Source organism: Schistocerca serialis, chromosome 1, assembly GCF_023864345.2.
Source record: "Schistocerca serialis cubense isolate TAMUIC-IGC-003099 chromosome 1, iqSchSeri2.2, whole genome shotgun sequence".
NCBI lineage: Eukaryota > Metazoa > Arthropoda > Insecta > Orthoptera > Acrididae > Schistocerca > Schistocerca serialis.
Window position 1 is genome coordinate 248,233,937 of NC_064638.1, and position 21,309 is coordinate 248,255,245.

At 43.1% G+C, this 21,309-nt stretch overlaps 1 protein-coding gene across 1 annotated transcript in view; it reads left to right on the top strand.

The window, feature by feature from the left end:
* LOC126457240 (tachykinin-like peptides receptor 86C) overlaps nucleotides 1-21,309 on the top strand; it is a 1,093,631-nt gene that overhangs the window by 442,167 nt on the left and 630,155 nt on the right. The window contains exon 3 of the mRNA XM_050093388.1: nucleotides 17,680-17,893. Within this exon, the coding sequence (XP_049949345.1) occupies nucleotides 17,680-17,893 (214 nt within the window). The remainder of the gene's footprint in view (nucleotides 1-17,679; nucleotides 17,894-21,309) is intronic.

Genomic DNA, 21,309 nt, shown 5'->3' on the forward strand with positions numbered 1-21,309 from the left:
CGGCAGCTGCAAATGTCAATCGTAGGCCCCGGGTTCATTTCCGGGCTGGGTCGGAGATTTTCTCCGCTCAGGGACTGGGTGTTGTGTTGTCCTGATCATCATCATTTCATCGCCATCGACGCGCAAGTCGCTGAAGTGGCGTCAAATCGGAAGACTTACACCCGGCGAACGGTCTACCGGACGGGAGGCCATAGTCACACGACATTTACATCTCCTTCATGACCATCTATTCTGATCTTAAGTTTCTCTCAGTTCTCACTTCTGCTGATTCTCATTACGTGTGTCTTTCTCCGATTTACTCTCAATCCATATTGTGTTCTCATTGCACTGCCCATTCCGTTCAGCAGATCACTTAATTCTCCTTCACTTTCACTCAGGATAGCAATGTCTTCAGCAAATGGTATCATTGATATCTCTCACGTTGAGTTTTAATTCCACTCCTGAACCTTGCTTTTATTTCTATTATTGCTTCTTCAAAAAATGTTCAAATGTGTGGAATTCGTAAGGGACCAAAGTGCAGAGGTCATCGGTCCCTAGACTTACACACTAATTAAAGTATCATAAACTAACATATGCTAAGGACGACACATATCCGAGGGAGGACACGAACCTCCGGTTGGAGGGGCCGCGCAATCCGTGACATGGTGACTGAAACCCGCGGCGTCTCCGAGCGGCTATTGGTTCTTTGATATACAGAAAGACTACATCCCTGAATGAGATTTTCACTCTGATGCGGGGTGTTCGCTGATATGAAAAGTTTAATATCAGACTACATCCCTGTCTTACACCCTTTTTAATCCGAGCACTTCGTTCTTGGTCGTTAGCTCTTATTATTCCCTCTTGGCTCTTGTGCGTATTGTATATTACACGTCTCTCCGTATAGCTTACCGCTATTTTTCTCGGAATTTCGAACATCTTCCACCATTTCACATTGTCGAACCCTTTTTCCAGGTCGACAAATCCTATGAACGTGTCTTGATTTTTCTTTTGTCTTGCTTGCGTTATCAACCGCGACGCCAGAATTGCCTCACTGGTGCCTTTACCTTTTCTAAAGTCAAACTGATCGTCATCTAACATCTCCTCAATTTTCTTTTCCATTCTTCTGTATATTATTCTTGTCAGGAACTCGGATGTATGAGCTGTTAAGCTGATTGTGCGACAATTCTCACACTTGTCAGCTATTGCAGTTTTCGAAACTGTGTGGATGACGCTTTTCCGAAACTCGCGTGATGTATCACCACACTCATACATTCTACACACAAAGATGAACTGTCGTTTTGTTGCCACTTCCCCCAATGATCTTAGAAATTCTGTTGGAATGTTGTCTATCCCTTCTGTGTTATTTGGTTTTAAGTCTTCCAAAGCTCCCTTAAATTACGTAATAATGGATCCCCTATCCCTTCTAAATTGACTCCTGTGTCTTCTTCTATCACATCAAACAATCTTCCACTCATAGAGGCCTTGAATGTACTCTTTCCATCCATCCGCTCGCTCGTCTCCATTTAACAGTGGAATTCCCGTTGCCCTACCACCCTTGCTTTTCTATTTCCGAGTCAGTTCTTCGGACCATCATTTCGTTTCCGATTTCTTCACATTTCTCATGCAGCCATTTCGTCTTAGCTTCTCTGCACTTCCTACTTATTTCATTCCTCAGGAACTTGTATTTCCGTATTCCTGAATTTCCCTGAGCGGTTTTGTACGTCCTTCTTTCATCTATAAGTATTTCTTTTGTTACATACGGTTTCTTCGCAATTACCTTCTTTGTACCTATGTTTTTCTTTCCAACTTCTGTGACTGCTCTGTTTAGAGATGTCTGTTCCTCTTCAACTGTACCGCCTATGAACTATTCCTCATTGCTGTATGTCAGTCTTAGATAACTTCAAGGGCGCCTCGTCATTCCTTAGTACTCCGCTCCGCACTTCTTTGTGTATTGATTCTTCCTGACTAATGTCTTAAACTTCAACCTGTTCTTCATCAGTACTATATTGTAGTATCAGTCTGTATCAGCTCCTGGGTTCGCCTTACAACCCAGTATCTGAATCCGTGATCTTTGTCTGACCATGATGTAATCTAACTGAAGTCTTCCTGCATCACCCCGTCTCTTCCAAGTGTACCTCCTCCTCTTGTGATTCTTGATCAGAGTATTCGCTATTACTAGCTGAAACTTGTTGCAGCACTCAATTAGTCTTTCTCTTCTCTCATTCCTTGTCCCAAGCCCATATTCTCCTGTAACCTTTTCTTCTACTCCTGCCCCTACAACTGCATTCAAGTCCCCCATTACTATTAGATTTTTATCCCCCTTTACGTACTGTATTACCCTTTCAATATCCTCATACACTTCCTCTACCTCTTCATCTTCAGCTTGCGACGTCGGCATGTATACCTGAACTACCGCTGTCGGTGTTGGTTTGCTGTCGATTCTTATAAGAACAACCGTGTCACTGAACTGTTCGCAGTAACACACTCTCTACCCTACCTTCCTATTCATAACGAATCCTGTTCCGGTTATCCCATTTTCTGCCTCTGTTGATATTACGCTATACTCATCTGATCAGAAATCATTGTCTTCTTTCCATTTCACTTCACTGACCCCTACTATATCTAGATTGAGCCTCTGCATTTCCTTTCCCGATTTTCTAGCTTTCCTACCACATTCACGCTCCGACTCGCCCTCCTCCACGGAATTTACAGGAATTAGGTGACTTGTGTGTGCAGATGTGGCGTCAACTCCCTCCGGCGACCTATAATGGTCTCATTGCTTCCTTGCCACTACGCGTCGCCTCTGTTATCCACAACAAAGGTGGAGGCACCGGCTATTAGATAGGTGATTATAAAGTCCAGGCCGATCAGCGTGTCCGTGCATACTACATAAAGGGGAAAGATTTTGGCAAAAATTTCGGAAAGTTCTTGACAGACTTACTTCACATTTTTGCACAATGCCCCTATACACGTTCAGACAGACGCAGGCTACGTATCTTTTAATGTATCCGGTGTGTAAATATACGTATAAAATCTATACAGGACTTTTCTATGAAGACAAGTCGTAGCTTGACGTTGTTACCAAAAATCTTTGTAAGTTCATGACCAATTTATTTCAAATTTTTAGTCGATATTCTAATAATCGTTCTGATTGACATATGCTACACATTTTTATTCATATGTATACGGTACATAAATATATTTATACTACATAAAGGGGGAAGGTTTTTAGCAAAAATCTCGGTAAGTTGTTGACCGATTTATCTCAGATTTTTAAACAATACTCAAAAAGATTTCCGATGGACACAGGCTACATTTTGTTAGTAAATATGGTGTATAAATCTATACTGTTGTACAAAGATAACTCGTTGTTTAATGTTGTTACCAAAAACTCGAAAATTACTTCATCGATTTAATTCAAATTTTTACACGATGCTCTAATAAACACTCGGACAGAAAAGGCTGTATACTTACTGTATAAAGACAAATCATTAATTAACATTGTTGGGAAAAGTCTCGAAAAGTACCTGGCGAAGTTATTATGGTATAACACATACGTGGAAAATGTTGTTAACAAGAATCCCGAGCATATCTTGACCAGTTACTTCAGTTATTTACATAACACTATAATAAACGCTCTGACGGATATACACTGGATATTTTTCGGAGTATAAGATGTACAAATAAGTATATAATACATACGTTGATACCAAAAATCTCGAAAATTTCTTTAGTGATTTAGTTCAAATATTTACACAATACTCTAATAAAATTGGAACAGACATAGCCTTATTTCTAAAAATATGTAATATATATTTACGAAACACACAAAGAGGAAATGTTGGTTAGCAAAAACCTTGAAAAGTTATTCAGCCATTTATTTTCTGATTTAACACTACAGGGTTATTACAAATGATTGAAGCGATTTCACAGCTCTACAATAACTTTATTATTTGAGATATTTTCACAATGGTTTGCACACACATATAAAAACTCAAAAAGTTTTTTTAGGCATTCACAAATGTTCGATATGTGCCCCTTTAGTGATTCGGTAGACATAAAGCCGATAATCAAGTTCCTCCCACACTCGGCGCAGCATGTCCCCATCAATGAGTTTGAAAGCATCGTTGATGCGAGCTCGCAGTTCTGGCACGTTTCTTGGTAGAGGAGGTTTAAACACTGAATCTTTCACATTACCCCACAGAAAGAAATCGCATGGGGTTAAGTCGGGAGAGCGTGGAGGCCATGACAAGAATTGCTGATCATGATCTCCACCACTACCGATCCATCAGTTTTCCAATCTCCTGTTTAAGAAATGCCGAACATCATGATGGAAATGCGGTGGAGCACCATCCTGTTGAAAGATGAAGTCGGCGCTGTCGGTCTCCAGTTGTGGCATGAGCCAATTTTACAGCATGTCCAGATACACGTGTCCTGAAACGCGTGAAACTTGCCCGCACGCGTTCAACCGTTTCTTCGCTCACTGCAGGCCGACCCGTTGATTTCCCCTTACAGAGGCATCCAGAAGCTTTAAACTGCGCATACCATCGCCGAATGGAGTTAGCAGTTGGTGGATCTCTGTTGAACTTCGTCCTGAAGTATCGTTGCACTGTTATGACTGACTGATGTGAGTGCATGTCAAGCACGACATACGCTTTCTCGGCTCCTGTCGCCATTTTGTCTCACTGCGCTCTCGAGCGCTCTGGCGGCAGAAACCTTAAGTGCTGCTTCAGCCGAACAAAACTTTATGAGTTTTTCTACGTATCTGTAGTGTGTCGTGACCATATGTCAATGAATGGAGCTACAGTGAATTTATGAAATCGCTTCAATCATTTGTAATAGCCCTGTATAATCCAATAAACTTTCGGTCGGATATAGGCTAAATATTTTTCTGAATATAAATGGTAAATAAATTATATATGGTATATAAACGGGAAAGGTTGTTATCAAAACCCTTGAAAAGTTCTTGACTATTTTGTTTCAAATTTTTACCCGATATTCTACATCTACATCTACATCATACTCCGCAAGCCGCCTAATGGTGTGTGGCGGATGGTACTTCCGGTACGACTATCTGATCCCTCCAATACTGTTCCGCTCGCGAATAGTGCGTGGGAAGAATAATTGTCGGTAAACCTCTGTATTGCCTCTAATTTCTCGAATTTTCTCCTCGTGGTCAATACGCGAGATGTATGTGGGGGGAAAGTAATATGTTGTCTGACTACTCCTGAAAAGTGCTGTCCCGGAATTTAAGTAGTAAATCTCTCCGTAATGCACAGCGTCTCTCTTGGAACATGTGCCAGTCGAGTTTGTTTAGCATCTCCGTTACGCTCTCACGCCAGCTAAACCATCCCGTGACGAAACGCGCCGCTCTTCGTTGGATCTTCTGTATTCCTCTATCAGTCCTACCTGATAGGGATCCTAGATAGATGAACAATTCTCAAGAATCGGGCGAACAAGCGCCTTATAATCGCTTTATTTCCTGGATGGGTTCCATTTCCGTAAGATTCTTCCGATGAGTCTGGTGTCTGCTTGTCCCACTATCTGTTCTGTATGGTCATTCCAATTAAGATCGCTCTGGATAGTCACGCCTAGATTTTTTACGGCAGACGCTGTCTCCAGCCATTTGTCAACAATAGCGTAGCTGTACAATAGTGGATTTCTTTTCCTATTTAAGCGCAATATGTTACATTTATTTACGTTCAGGGTCAACTGCCAGTGTCTGCACGAGTCATCAATTCTCTACAGGTCGTTCCGCAACTTCTTACTGTCTTCTTTGGTATAAACAACTGCATCATCTGCGAATAGCATTAAAGAGCATCCGACGCTTTTACTAGATCATTTATATATATTGCGAACAGCAACGGTTCTAACACACTTCCCTGTGGTACTCCGGATGTTACCTTTACATCCGTCGATTTAGTTCCGTTAAGTGCGACGTTTTGAGTCCTATCTGCAAGAAAGTCTGGAATCCAATCGCAGGTCTGCTCCGATAATCCATAAGCTCGTATTTTCTCATTAAACGGCAATGCGGCATGATGTCAAATGCCTTACTGAAGTCAAGGGACACGGCATCAACCCGAGCGCCGTTGACCACTGCGCTGTGGATCTCACGGAGGAACAGAGCGAGCTGAGTTTGCGGAATCCATGCTGATTTTTATAGAGGAGCTGTTCATTTTCCAAGAACGTCATAATTCTTGAGCGTAAAATATGTTCCATAACTCTAAATCACATTGACGTCAACGATATAAGCCTATAATTGTGTGGATCTGTCTTAGGGCCTTTCTTAAAAACGGGAATGACCTGCGCTTTTTTCCAGTCGTTAGGTACCTTTCGTTTGTCAGGCGATTTACGATAAATTACTGTTAGAAAGGGAGAAAGTTCTTTCGCATAATTTTTATGGAATCTTATAGGTATCTTATCTGGTCCTGAAGGCTTTCCACTACTAAGCGATTTTAGCTGTTTTCCAGTTCCGCAATCGGTGATCTCAATATCTGCCATTTAGACGATCGCACGACGATTGAAAGGAGTGACAGTGTTACGATCTTCCGCGGTGAATCATCTTGGGAAGACCGAATTCAGTATTTCGGCCTTCTCTCTGTTATCTTTCGTTTCGGTACAGGTGTGGTCGCTTAGAGGCTGAGTAGATGATTTTGACCCACTTACTGATTTTACGTACGACCAAAATCTCTTAGGGTTCGTACTCACGTATGTTGACAACGTCTTACTTTCGAAGTCATTGAACGCTTCTCTCATTGCTCTCCTTACGCTGATTTTCGCGTCGTTCAGCTTTAGTTTGTCATCTAGGTTTTTACTTCTCTTGAATCTGAGATGAAGTGCTCTCTGTTTACGTAGCGCTTTTATAACACGGCTATTAAACCTTGGTGGACCTTTCCCATCCCTTAAAAATTACTCCCAACATACTTGTCTAGGGAATATTGAACGATGCCTTTGAATTTTTCGATTTTTTCTCCGCATCTCCGTCCTCAACACCGAATATTTGATGCTGACTGCTGAGATATTCTGAAATTTTTATCCTGTCACCCTTGCTGAGAAAATATATCTTCTTGCCTTTCTTAAAATTCCTTGTAGGACTCATCATAGATGCTGTCACAGCCTTATGATCACTGAGACCTTCCTGTACGTGAACTGATTCGAAATGTTCCAGGTATGTTTGTTGCCAGGAGGTCTAAGGCGTTACCCTCACGCGCTGGTTCTCTATCTGCTCAAGGTAATTTTCGAACAAGAAATATAGAACAATTCCACACGAATCCCTGTCTCTGGCACCAGTTTTGATGGCATAACAATCTATACCCGGCAAGTTGAAGTCTCCCCCTATTACAACGGCATGATCAGAAAAATTACTAATGATATTATGCAAGCTCTATATGAAGGACTCTACAACTACATATCCTGACCCAGGTGATCTATAAAAACATCCGATCACCATTTCTGACCTCTCTTTGGTGCTCAATTTCACCCAGATTAATTCACATTCGGAATCCGTGATAACCTCGCTACGTTTTATCGAATATTTTACTGTAATAAACACGTCACCACCATTGGCGACTAACATATCCTTACTATAAATATTCCGGTTTGAACTGAGGATTTCTTTGTCATTAACGTCTGTCTTCAGCCAGCTTTCTGTTCCCAGTACTATCTGTACATTATAACCTTCAATAAGCGATACTAATTCTGGGACCTTTCGTTGGATGTTCCAGCACTGTACCAAAATCATATTAATTTTTTCTATCTCTGATCTGCGAGGACCAAGATTCTCTGAGGTCGCCGTGGCTGATTTAAGAGGCAAATAGACTTTGCTCCCAAGGGAGGGATCCTCTAACCTAAAGAAGCCCCCTTGTGCACGTCACGCGTACTGCGCTACCCGAGTAACCGCTTCCTGGGTGTAGTGCACGCCTGACCTATTAAGGGAAATCATACAATTCTGCACCCGATAGCACAGGTCGAGAAATTCGCATCCCATACCGTCACAGAGCCATCTGAGTCTCTGGTTTAGACGTTCCACACTGCTCCAGACCAGAGGGCCGCTATCAACCCTGAGTACGATGCTACAAATAGACAGCTTAAGGTACGTTGTTCGAGACGCGACGCACACTAGCGACTGCGACGGGTCGCTACGTGACGTCAAAAGTTGCCTGCTGGACCATGCGCAGTTCGAGTTTGGGATGCGACGCGCGACTGTTGCGGCAGCTGCCGCAGCACTGCACCAGTTGGCAGTGTTGCGACGGAAGTCGGACGACACGAAGACGTACGGCTGCCAGAAAGATGTCGAGCCAGTCAAGGAAAACTGAAATGAGCCACTCACAGGATGTGATGCTCTGTGAGCTGGTCTCGCAGCATCCTTGCATTTACGACTTGAAGAACCCTAAATATAGGGACACTTTGTTCAGAGACAGAATTTGGGAAGAAATTGGTGCACAGTTGAAACTGGCAGGTGAGTGAAATGTATATTATTTTCCTATTAATGCAAATTTTTGAGTCGTGTCGCTATGATTTACCTACCACATCATATAAAAAATATAATTGATGGCAAGGCGATATTAAACTGATTTGAACGTTTTTTCGCTCTGTTGAAAAATGTAAATGTTTGACATTTGTTGGTTTTGTTAGGACGTCTACTTCTACTTCGGTATCCTCGCCCAGGTTCAGAAGAAAATACTAGAGGTGAGTAATTTATCCTCTTCCCAAGAATGAGAAGAAAATATATTGAAGGCAGCATGTCTTTACTTTTAAGAAACCTACATTTCGTGGCATTTTAAATGAAATTGTCAAGAGCATTTGGAGAAACATTAGTAACTCATACCGGAGAAATATATGACATAAAATGGTTTCATTAGGTCCAAATGTGTCAGCGAAACAAAACAAATGCGTTCTCTATCGTGTGATGACCACATGATTCACGTTGCGCGTCGACAGAACTGGCGGCTAGTTGCGAAGCTCCCGGATATATATGAGTCCAAATCTCGGAAACTGAGATCGATATCATTCTGATCTCAACTTTAAAAATAATTTCGATATGTTAGCTTCTTTTCATCGGCAACGATGTATGACGTAACGTGAACCATACGCAAAGTAGCCAGCGACCACATTTTTCACTGTACACAATTCAAATTTTATGCAGTACGTTACTTGTAAATTAAGTATCGGAATAACTGTGACGAATATCGGAAAAATAGACACCTCATTATCAAGCTGTGATGTGAAACTGTAAGATACGCAAACATCAATTTTTTGTGCCTTTTACTTTCCTCACAATCGATAGAAAAGTAATATACAGCGAAAAAACACGCAAAACCGGGAGAGATACTTTTCAATTTTTTTAAGTAAAAGGAGAATCTGTATCGAAAAACTAACTCAGGGAGCCGATGTAACTTTGTTCCATTAACATATAGTATTTTTTACAACAAGAAAATCGGAATTCTTATTTTTCTTATGTATTTGAATCCGCCGCCGCCGACCAGAGCTTGGGAAACAGCGACGACTCCTGTCGTGTTGCGGCCTTTTCGTCGCCTGCCGGGGGGGGGGGGGGGGGGGGAGGGGCCAAGGGGGGCAGCGTCGTAGTAGTCGCAGCCAACTGTCGCGTCTTGCACAACGTAGCAACGTAGCTTAGCCTGCACTCCGCGTGCGTTGCTAGTTGCCTTCACCAAATCAGCCAGCCGCCGAAAGGAGCCGAGGATGCCCTCAGAACCCAAGCGGCAGGCGTCATTGGTGGTGACATGTGACACTACATGCAGCCGGTTGCACCCACTGCGCTCGATAGCCGCCGGCAGGGCGGATGAGACCTCCCGAAATACATACCGAATGTATACTGGAAATCTTTCCCGCCTCGCCTGCTATCTCCCTGAGGGGCTCCATCACCCACCTAACACTGGAGCCCCCAATGACTAGCCTAGCCACCCTCTGTACTTGTCCGGACTGGGCAGGAAAATCGACCGCTAGCCCAACAGGAGAGGCATCCCGTGCTGTATCAACACTGGGAAACACTCGTGCCTGTTGCTAAGACGTAGGGAGCCATCGCACGGCTTGCTGTCTCTTTCGCCTTCTGCCTAGTGACACGCGAACCCACCACTGTCTGCCACCCACTCTGGAGTGGGGACGGACCGGTCAGATGTTGCGTATCGGAAGCCGCAGTGAATTCCGGACCACCAGGGGACTCCAGTGACACCAAATGTGTAGCAGGTCTGGTCACTGGCACCCCGTCGTCATCGCAACTTCAAACATTAGCTAGAAGCCTGTCGACGGTAGCCAACGCAACTTTCACTTGTTTACGGAGAGCAGCCAACCCTCCTTGTGTCCGCTCACAACAAGCACAGTCCCTAGCCATATCGTACTACAGGACCTGACCATCATTTTGCAGGGCAATGCTCAAGCATGTATAGTGCAAGCTGTAACTAATTTGTTTGACTGCTAAGTGCTGTACCACCTACTGCACTCCCCTGACGTAAGCCCTCGTTAGTTGAGCTCGATTCCTAAACTGAAGGAAACAGTTCACGGCATTCGCTTCAGAACTGCTACAAATTCGTCGGGCAATAGACCACGCCGCTCCAACTGTCAACACAACTGGCACTGCTAAGAGTATCCTACGACTTCCACATCGCTGGCAACGGGTTATACGAGTATACGCTGGTTAGTAAAAATTTGAAATACGTTTGTATTTTGTACGAACTGTAAATAAATAGTTGCCACTCTTAAAGTTCCAACATTTGTACACCAAAGGAGAATAAAGTAACACTAAAAGTTGGTGTGCAGATTTCTCACTAAACTCTGAGACCGCAAGCTATTAAACAGAAGTAAATTTCTCTACACGGAAAAATTTACACTAGGAAGCCGCCTTACACAATTATATTCACAAGATTTACGCAAAAACCAAAACTACGATTTATTTTCTAACCACTGGTCTACACAGTAAAATAAACACTTGCAGTTCACTTCTTTACAGAAGCACGTGAACAAAAAACAGACTAAATTAATTTACAGTTTATCACACAAGTGCTGCTGTTGCTGCTATGCTGCGCATCCTCTCAGCTCGGCGGCTGCCAACTTTCAAGCAGACTCAGTTTATACATTATACGCTGTACCGATTTTCTGTGAAAATCGACTGCGTGAAAGAAAATTCTGTGGTGTGAAAACGTGCGGTTTCGTTTTCTTTCTCGTAGTCAGTTTCTTTCTCGTAGTCAGTAGAGGGAAGAATAATGTTGTATGTACATCTTATCGACTGACGATCAGAATACTACAGAATCATCCGAAACCTGGGAATCCTACCCGTTCACAGATAAAAATTATTAGAAATACTGACATTAAAGCCACTATCCGTACAGATCCACCAACTGTAGAAGTCTCTCCTATACTGTTTATATTAATGATCCGAACTAGAATCTGTGTGTGTGTGTGAGAGAGAGAGAGGTTGGTTGGTTGGTTTGGGGAAGGAGACCAGACAGCGTGGTCATCGGTCTCATCGGATTAGGGAAGGATTGGGAAGGAAGTCGGCCGTGCCCTTTCAGAGGAACCATCCCGGCATTTGCCTGGAGTGATTTAGGGAAATCACGGAAAACCTAAATCAGGATGGCCGGACGCGGGATTGAACCGTCGTCCTCCCGAATGCGAGTCCAGTGTGCTAGCCACTGCGCCACCTCGCTCGGTAGAGAGAGAGAGAGAGAGAGAGAGAGAGAGAGAGAGAGAGAGAGAGAGAGAGGGGAAGAAAAGAGGGCAGAGGGAGGGAGGAGGAGAAAATGGACAAGAGACGCGGTAGGAGGAGACCGACAGAGGTAGAGGTGAGGAGATGATGCAGAGAGATTGGAGAGAAAGGGGGCAAAGAGAGGGGGGGAGAGGATAAAAGATAGAGATAGGTGAGGGAAGGAGATTAGGACGTATACAATTCCCACACAAATTTAGAAATTGCGAAGCATTGCCTGGTTCGCTAGTAATAAATAACATCGACTACTGCGGAAAATACTTTTATTAAATTCGTAATAAAGAACCCGAATACTTGAGAAAACAACAGGCGAAGTGAATAATAATTGGGAGGGAGGTGGACGCGAACTTCCTACTTTACCCTTCATAGTTCACTACGCTATCATCTGAGTTACACCTTCAATGCACTCTATATGGTGCAAGATGTCATGCGTTGTTGATATTTAACTGAGACAAATTGTAATAAAACGACATGCTTTTTATTTAATCACTGTGCCGCAGCATTAAAACGTGTGGTTTCATAGAACGCAAATTGTAACACCCAAATCGTCAATTAAAGGGAGCCTTTCTACACCGATACTCAGTTATATGTCACGTTATCATAACAAATTGTAGCTAAAATTACTCGTTTTCGAGAGAGAGTAAATAAGCTGATTCCCTGAAACAGCTATCTGAAATCTGCTCATTCCTTGAAACAGCTTATTTTCATACCATGTAATCTATGATAAAGAACCCACCGAATACGCAGTTTAACTAAATACTATATAGCGGCTCCTCGTTTCTGCTTGTAAGGTAAAAACGATGACGCATCTCATTGAGCACGCTCCTCTCCACGAGGCAAAATTGTGACATGCCAGATTTTTCATGTCACGCTCCGCAGTGCAGTGGACTGTGGAATTCCACGCTGTGACGTCCAGACATATTCAACATTTTTCGCAGTTGAGAGAAAAAACACCTGGGGCTGACGCACGATGGGTAATTAACTAGCGAGCAATCTAGCTGCACCTGGGGTCCACTACCGGGAATTACAGGAACCGACAAATTAGAACTGGCACAGAGGTGCACTTTTTGTTTTCGCTGCGTAATTTAAAGTCGACCGGAAGTTTTACCATCGTTCATACAGCAAATATGAACTTGGCAATAGGTTGAACCCTTTTGCAACACTTCCTGCGTCTGTTGCAAGAAATGGAGAAAACGTCTTGGTAAAACTACTTGCTAGTTGACACTTCATGCGTTAGAGTTGCTTTCCTCTAGTCAGAGCGCTCAAAGTCACAATCGAAATGTTCGCAATTGCCAAACTGTCGCAGCCATTGGTCAGTTCACTTCCAATTCCTTGTGCTTCTGGGCCCGATTCTCAGGCCAGACCCTTTAATTTCGCATTTTGTCAGGCATGATAACACATACACACCCAAAGATGCACCTCTCATATACGGCAACGAGCAAACACTACTGTATCTTTTCACACAAGACTCAGTTTGGCGTCACATATGCAGTTATTATCATCTCAGACAGTGGCCTACATCAGACAAGCTTTGGGCATGAAGCACAGTTTTTTGAAGGCAGTAAATCATCATTGGTTCTGGAAAGTTAAAAACATATCATTATAATAGAGGGCGGTGGTGTAGCGTACCGTTTGAGATACATTGCTAACCTGGAGAAAGTCACAGGTTAGAATCCCATCAACGTTCAGAAATTTTTTATTTCTTAATTTTATGAAAATGACACTTATTATTATTTTTATTTAACAGGCTGGTTTAAATATATATATATATATATATATATATATATATATATATATATATATATATATTTAATAAGCTGATTTAAATACATATTTTTTATTTCTAATAATCTTTGGTGCCATTGTCAATACTGTATTGGGTTCCTGAATTACTTTTATTCTCTCTGCCCATCATTCTTTTATCGTTTCGAATCTGCATGTTTTGTCTTTAACCTGTAACTAGGACTCTTCATCGGTTGGTAACATAGCAGCTTGTGTAGCCGGTGTGAGGATAGTATCAGGTAACTAATGAGAACGAGAAGTTCCATTTTGCTTTTAGCGCTCAAATTGAATTTTTTTTCCGTCTTGGATCTGCTCGTAGAGATTGTGAACAATTCGGGCCTGATTAATAGTTCTGCGCAGATTGTTGGCCGACGTTTTCCAGATATACTGCACATAACGAGATTGTGATTAGATTAAGACGTGAGTTTAAATTCAGGGCTACAAAACGCGCCGCGTACCGCGGTGCAGTCATTGCTCACTTAACACCTGCTGTCAACAGAGTATCTCACAAGTAACAGCAGTTAAGAAGCGACCGGCTCTGTTTGTTTTTCCCCTGTAATGGACCCGACGTACCAACAATGTAGCGGCCAGTGACAAACATAAACTAACAAGTAATTTTAATCGGATTGTAGCTTCCGTGGCACGATGTACTACTGTAAACAACATTTATTTAGCGTGAAATCTGTCATTCGTATCGAACAACTGAGACTGAGGGTTTGGGTCGGGCCTACGGATGTGTCAGAGCAGCTAAGTTTATTTGAGGCTCTGAAAACAATCATGCCTAAAGCATGCTGTCGTCGATTTCGATATTGTAGCATGTTCCTGACATTTGTTTATTTTGTGATGTACCAGCGTTATGTGTTCAGAAATTCCTGTTACAAATTTCTAGGACTTGTAGAGGATTGTAGTACATAATATCTGAAATGGAAATCCATGTTCGTAAACGTGCAGCTCCCGTTCTACAACGGTTTTAATTCAGATATTTAACTCATCCACGTCTGCTTGAGGAATTGAATTAGACGTGACACAGCACAATTATTAGGTAACACTTCAAATGGAAACATAGCGAAAAATATATGTATCACTTAGACACATTGTTTATTTTAACACTTACACATTACGTGTTTACTGTACTCCAATAGAAAAAAGAACTTAGCGCACTGATCGTACAGAACAGTACTAACGCGTTATAAGAGCGGCTCGATGTGACGACTAACATCGTTGTTACAGACATTGTACCTGTACTGGTACACATGCTCTGTCCCATCTGTTGCCTGCACAATTTCTACGACGGTTGGAAATTTAATAGTGAGATCATTTGCTTACAGCTCGTACAAAAAAAGACACGTGTTTCAAACTTTTACTGACCTTCAAAGTAGTCACCAGCATTATGTATGACCGTTTGGCAGCGATGTAGAAGTCACAGAATACTCTTAGCAGTGCCAGTTGTGTTGCAGTTCGAGAGGCGCGGTCTATTGCCCGACGAATTTCTAGCAGTTCTGAAGCGAATTCCGTGAAATCAGTAACATTTTCCACTGTACGTGCTTGAGCATTGTCCTGCAAAATGATGGTCAGGTCCTGCAGAAAGTGTCATCACTTCTGTCTCTATGCAGTTAATTTTTGAAACACAACCTACGGCCAGCTTAGAGATAGGAATGATGACACTTTCTGCAGGACCTAACATATCATTTTGCAGGACAATGCTCAAGCACGTACAGCGCAAGCTGTTACTGATTTGTTTGACTGATGGGGCTGCTAAGTGCTATACCACCTACTGCACTTCCCTGACTTAAGCCCTGGTGAGTTCAACTCGATTTCTAAACTGAAGGAAACACTTGACGGCATTCGCTTCAGAACTGTTACAAATTAGTCTGCCAATAGACCGCGCCACTCGAATTGTTAACACAACTGACACTGATAAGAGTATCCTACGACTTCCACATCGCTGGCAACGGGTTATACACAATGCTGGTGACTACTTTGAAGGTCAGTAAAACTTTGAAACACGTGTCTATTTTGTACGAGATGTAAATAAATAGTTGCCACTATTGAAGTTCCAACCCTCGCATTACAGCGGCCAGAACTGGTGCTAGGAGATCTTCCTCTGTCTCTACACGAGTCGCGTACATTAAACCACCAAAGTAGTAGTCCATATACGTTAAATAGGACGATCATGGCGGCCACGTTATTGGATCACCTCGACCTAACCGTCCTTCTCCATATCGTGTGTTGAGATGTCTCCGAGCCGCACTTGATAAGTGAGATAGTGCACTGAAACTGCATTTCCTGACGGACATTCAGTGCCACTACTTCCAAGAACGGGTCCGATACGTTTTGGAGGAAGGTCAAATATGCAAGACTAGTTAGCCTGAGTGGTAGCAGACGTGGACGTACTAACTCCTGAATTGAAATCGTCGTAGAACGGAAACAATACGTTTCCGGAAATGGTTTCCTGTTCTAACCATTATGTGCTCGTTCCCCTCTACATGTCCTAGATATCTGTAACGGGAATTTCCTAAGAACATTCATGAAAAGTTGTTCGAGAGATTTCTGTTATATCCGCTTACATGTAGCCCGAAATTGTTATCTAGGCATGTCAACATAATTTACTGCCTTCGTCACGTATGCAGTAGTAGTAGTTCGTAATCGAAGATACAATGGCAGCTTTATCTCAACTTCAAGCCACAAAATGTGCTTAATGAAAATGATGGTAACGAAGATCATGAAGAGTTGGAATAGATCATAAACGTGTGCATGGCGCACTTGGCATCTGCTCTTTATATTCCGGTTCTAGTTTCACATTAATCACAAATTTTGTAACTGTCGAAAGTACGCTTTTGTCACTAGCCTACATATGACAGTTTTGAGAATTAACATACATAATAATAACAATAATCCTAATAATAATTAATATTTCATAACATAAAGTGAAGAGTATTTTCTTTTTATGGGAAATGTAGCATGTTGCCTTTCTCTGCCTCGTGATGACTGGGTGTTGTGTGGTGTCCTTAGGTTAGTTAGGTTTAAGTAGTTCTAAGTTCTAGGGGACTGATAGCCATAGATGTTAAGTCCCATAGTGCTCAGAGCCATTTGAACCATTTTTGTAGGATGTTGCCACTAGGTTAGAAAACAAGTGAAACTTATCAGACCGGTACTTTGGATACAAATCTATATTTCTCAGAACGTTACGTCTGTGCTTTAGGTCCTTACGGTGATCATTGCCTCATTTATTGTTGATGTGTGACACCAGGGGAAGCAGATACTTGTATGTCCGAATTGGAAATTCATTTTGGTTGGGAAGGTAAGTTATTGGAGGAATTTGTGTCATTCACCTCACAGCCATGTAAAACCTCTGAAAAGCATAATCAGAGTTGGACAAAATTGTTTTGACAATCTTGTCCGCCTGCGAAAGGCAAATGTCTGGATTTGATTGGTAGCTTAACACCCAGTACAAATACCGGATGGTCAGAAAGTCAGTATAAATTTGAAAACTTAATAACCTACGGAATAATGTAGATAGAGAGGTAAAAATTGACACACATGCTTGGAATGACATGGGGTTTTATTAGAAAACAAAAACCAAAATAATGCTAGACGCGCGAAAGATCTCTTGCGCGCGTCTTTCGGTGGTGATCGTGTGCTCAGCCGCCACTTTCGTCATGCTTGGCCTCCCAGGTCCCCAGACCTCAGTCCGTGCGATTATTGACTTTGGAGTTACCTGAAGTCCCAAGTGTATCGTGATCGACCGACATCTCTAGGGACGCTGAAAAACAACATCCGACGCCAATGCCTCACCATAGCTCCGGACATACTTTACAGTGCTGTTCACAACATTATTCCTCGACTACAGCTATTGTTGAGGAACGATGGTGGACATATTGAGTATTTCCTGTAAAGAACATCATCTTTGCTTTGTCTTACTTTGTTATGCTAATTATTGCTATTCTGATCAGATGAAGCGCTTCTGTCGGATATCTTTGAACTTTTTCATTTTTTGGTTCTAGTAAAACCCGATGTCATTCCAAGCATGTGTGCCAATTTGTACCTCTCTATCTACATTATTCCGTGATTTATTCAGTTTTCAAATTTATACTGACTTTTTGATCACCCGGTATATCAGTTTCACTGCTGCATATACTGTACATTCACTGAGGTGCGATTTTCCCTGATGAGACACGTGTGTTGCGCTTTTCTTTTTGCAGCGCACCGGCGCATGCGCACGGTGACCAACTACTTCCTGGTGAACCTGAGCGTGGCCGACCTGCTGATGGCGCTGCTCAACTGCGCCTTCAACTTCGCCTTCATGCTCAACTCGGACTGGCCGTTCGGCGGCGTCTACTGCTCGGCCAGCAACTTCGTGGCTAACGTCACAGTCGCCTCCAGCGCCTTCACGCTCGCCGCCATCTCCCTCGACAGGTTGGTGCTCAACAACTTGTCTCCCAGAAACACCAGTCCAAGCAGAAAAGAAAGCCATAAATGCTTGACACACACAGTGGTTACGGTTACTACAAGCCACACCACAAGTTGGGAAACGGGGCCAAATTTCTAGTAGTTTCCTGTCGAGTTGAGATTTTCACACACAAATGTTTTATTCATATCTCAGAGAAACTAGCAGTACGGCAATAAACAGCCTTTTAAACACGCCGCTAACGGCAATCAAGTAATTTATACCAACACAACAGTTTAAAAATTTCTTTAAAAAACACACACACAGAAGCTGGCAGTACGGCAATAACAGCCTTTCAAAACACGCCGCTAACGGCAATCAAGGAATGGAGGAATTTAAAAAGTTTTTAAACAAAAGTGTCCTGGAATATCATTAGAACATAATAGATATGACGGACCCATGTAAGGCGACCACAAATCGCCCACTCAGGGGTGCTCAGGCTAGGCAGAATACTGACCAATTTAAATAAGCCCGTAAACACAATTGCCACTCTCAGGCTGGTCACTGCACCGACTTTTACCCAGCGAAAACTTGTAATAAGATGGCTTAACTTGCTGACAGAATTAGAGCTAACCTCGTGCAAGGAAACATTACACCACACAGTCCTGAATGAGCGACCACATGATCAACCAACAAGAAGCATGAATTTACTCATAACACACGACAGAATATCGAAACAATTAAACTGCCAAAACTACACCTTCCATCGGGCAGTAACGAGAGGAGGAGGAAAGGTCACTGTCTTCAAATACACCGGTGCCGGGGACAGGAAACCCGATCGCCGGAGGCCACGAGGCAGAAGAGACACTGGTTACGCAAACTTATTACTTAATGATTAAACCTTCCACTAACTTAACTTGCAATTATGCTCGAACAGGCAGTACACGACCTCCGGATGGCAAGGATCCACACATCGGACCGCGCACGCGTCGCCAGTGTACCCAACACGACACGGTCACGCGACAACACGCTCTGTCACCGGAGTTCACGTCTTCTCTGCAACTTTGACGGGTAGTGAGCACTCCTTCAAGTTATGTGTCTCCTTTTTTTAACTCCAGTGTTGAAACGGAGGACTTAAAGAAGCTTGTTAACGTCCCACCGAGGTGAAATGAACAGCAACTGCTCGTGGGGCGATTCTCTATGCAACCAACCCGCGGGGAGCTCTTCCGTGAACTCCACCCGCTCGTTACACACAACCGACATACATCACGTAGCTACTCGGTACAACCGACCACCCTGGTCCGCGCTGGCGAGCCACACTCCCTCCCGTGTCCACCAGACTCTCTGAATGCAACCCGTACTTCAGCGCCACCACACGAAGTGACCACCAGTCAAAGATTTCACCTCCTCCATAGCAGTTTCCCGGACGCAAAAACGCAGATGTCGATAGCAGAGAGAAAAGACAGCCAAGCAGCCACTTAATGACAGACAACATATCAAACAAACAAGTCAGGGGAAGGAAAGGAAAACCAATGCAATCTAAACACAAGGTGTAGCACGAGTCGATACACGGCTCAATGCTCTAAAGCGGGGCTTCCCAACCTGTGGTCCGCGGACCCCTTAGGGGTCCGCCGGCTCTCTCTATGGGGTCCGCGGCCACCTTTCACCAAATCGTGTAAAATAATGAGTAAAATTATTGAAAAAAATGTGAAAATCAAATTCATCACTATTTTTTTCCGTGTGAAAAACATGTGTACTTTTACTTAAGGTCGTATCCCCAAGTAGCCTTTGCGGTTCCTAAGTGAGAACGTATACACAGTTTAGTGCCGGAGAATGCGGCTTCTCTGATCGATTGTTTCGCAACAATACGGGGGTGGTCTGTGCCCCAGCTCACGGCGCTAGATGCGCTGAAACCTTTTACGCATTCGCGGAGCGAGCTTTGTCGACCAATCACAGCGCTCGCTGGCACGTATGCGGCCCCAGGCATAATTAAATGTTAAACTTGCTTTGTCAGTGCACTACCTGTTTCATAAGTCGATTTTAGACCAGTTTATTACTTCTAGCATGGATCGGTGGCTGAAGTCAGGATCATTGAAGAAGGGTGCAGTTTCTCCATCGCCTTCACAACAAGGGAAGTTTCCAGTTGACATGAATGATGAGGGAGGACGACCAAAGGAAGACTTCACATACATTTGAACATTTTTCTTCGGATTTCACGAAAAACCACACACACACACACACACACACACACACACACACGATTGTTACGAAATATGCATGCTCTTTACACAACAGTAGCCAAATAGTGGAAGTGTGAACAGACCATAAGCGGCAGCTTGTCAACAGCGAACAGTTTGGACGTGACGTTGATTGCTCTTGGAGGAAGACAGCTCCATCGTGTGAAATTTCAATTACCAAGTAATTTTAATCAGGCTATAGTGTTTTGAACAAAGGGAGTAAATGCACCAGTAAGTGTCTGGATACAGTGGGAATTCAAATTGCATCGTTAATTTCAAGTTGTTTTCATTCATCTCTAAACCAAAGACTATTGATACTTCTGGGGGGGGCGGGGGGGGGGGGGGTCCATTGTGAACATGGCACTTGCATTAAGAAGCTTTCAGTTCCCATGGGTTTCGCTCAGAAATTTAAAGTTACTGTGCTCTTGACTGACTAGGGGTCCGCCATGGATTTTCGACTGAAGAAGGGGTCCGCCAGCTGAAAAGGTTGGGAAGCCCTGCTCTAATGTACAGGGTGTCAAGTTTCAGTTTCAAAACGCTATAGAAGGAGAACCACTACTCAGAATGACATCAAATTCGAACATGTCATTGATGCGTGGGGGAAACGTCTTCGGAAAAAAAAAATAACGAAAATTTTAGCAATAGATGGTGCTGTAAGAGTCTGAAGGTAAATAGGGTCGGCTACAAATGACAGATGAATCGTAATACGACGGCTACGGTTTCAGCTTGTGAAGTAACGGGCGAATTGTGGTGCCCTGAAAATATTCTAAGTTGGCGTGGTCGCACGGGCTGCTCGGACAGCCGGGGCCAGGCAGCAATCACGTGTTGGCAAACGTTAGCCGGACGAGAGGGGTGGCCCCAGCGCGTGGTCCATCGAGCACTTGGCTGGGAATTCCTTGGTGACACTGTGCGCCGGGAGGGCCAAAGATGGCGGACTTTGTGAAACCTTAATGGCCGACATTTCACAGTTCGTACAGAAATTAATAGTAGCCAGATGAGTCACGATACCTCAAAAAGAAACATGTACAGTACTATTATTTGCACTACCATTCTGATAGTGTAATAAGATTTTCAATGCCTTTATTGTTTTAAAGTTTAGTATCTGACTGTAAATTATACAAGTAACACACAGCAACGAATTTCCAAAATCTAAACGGTTCATCCGATTTCGTCGATCTACATGTCTTTAGAAAGCTATCAGTATAAAT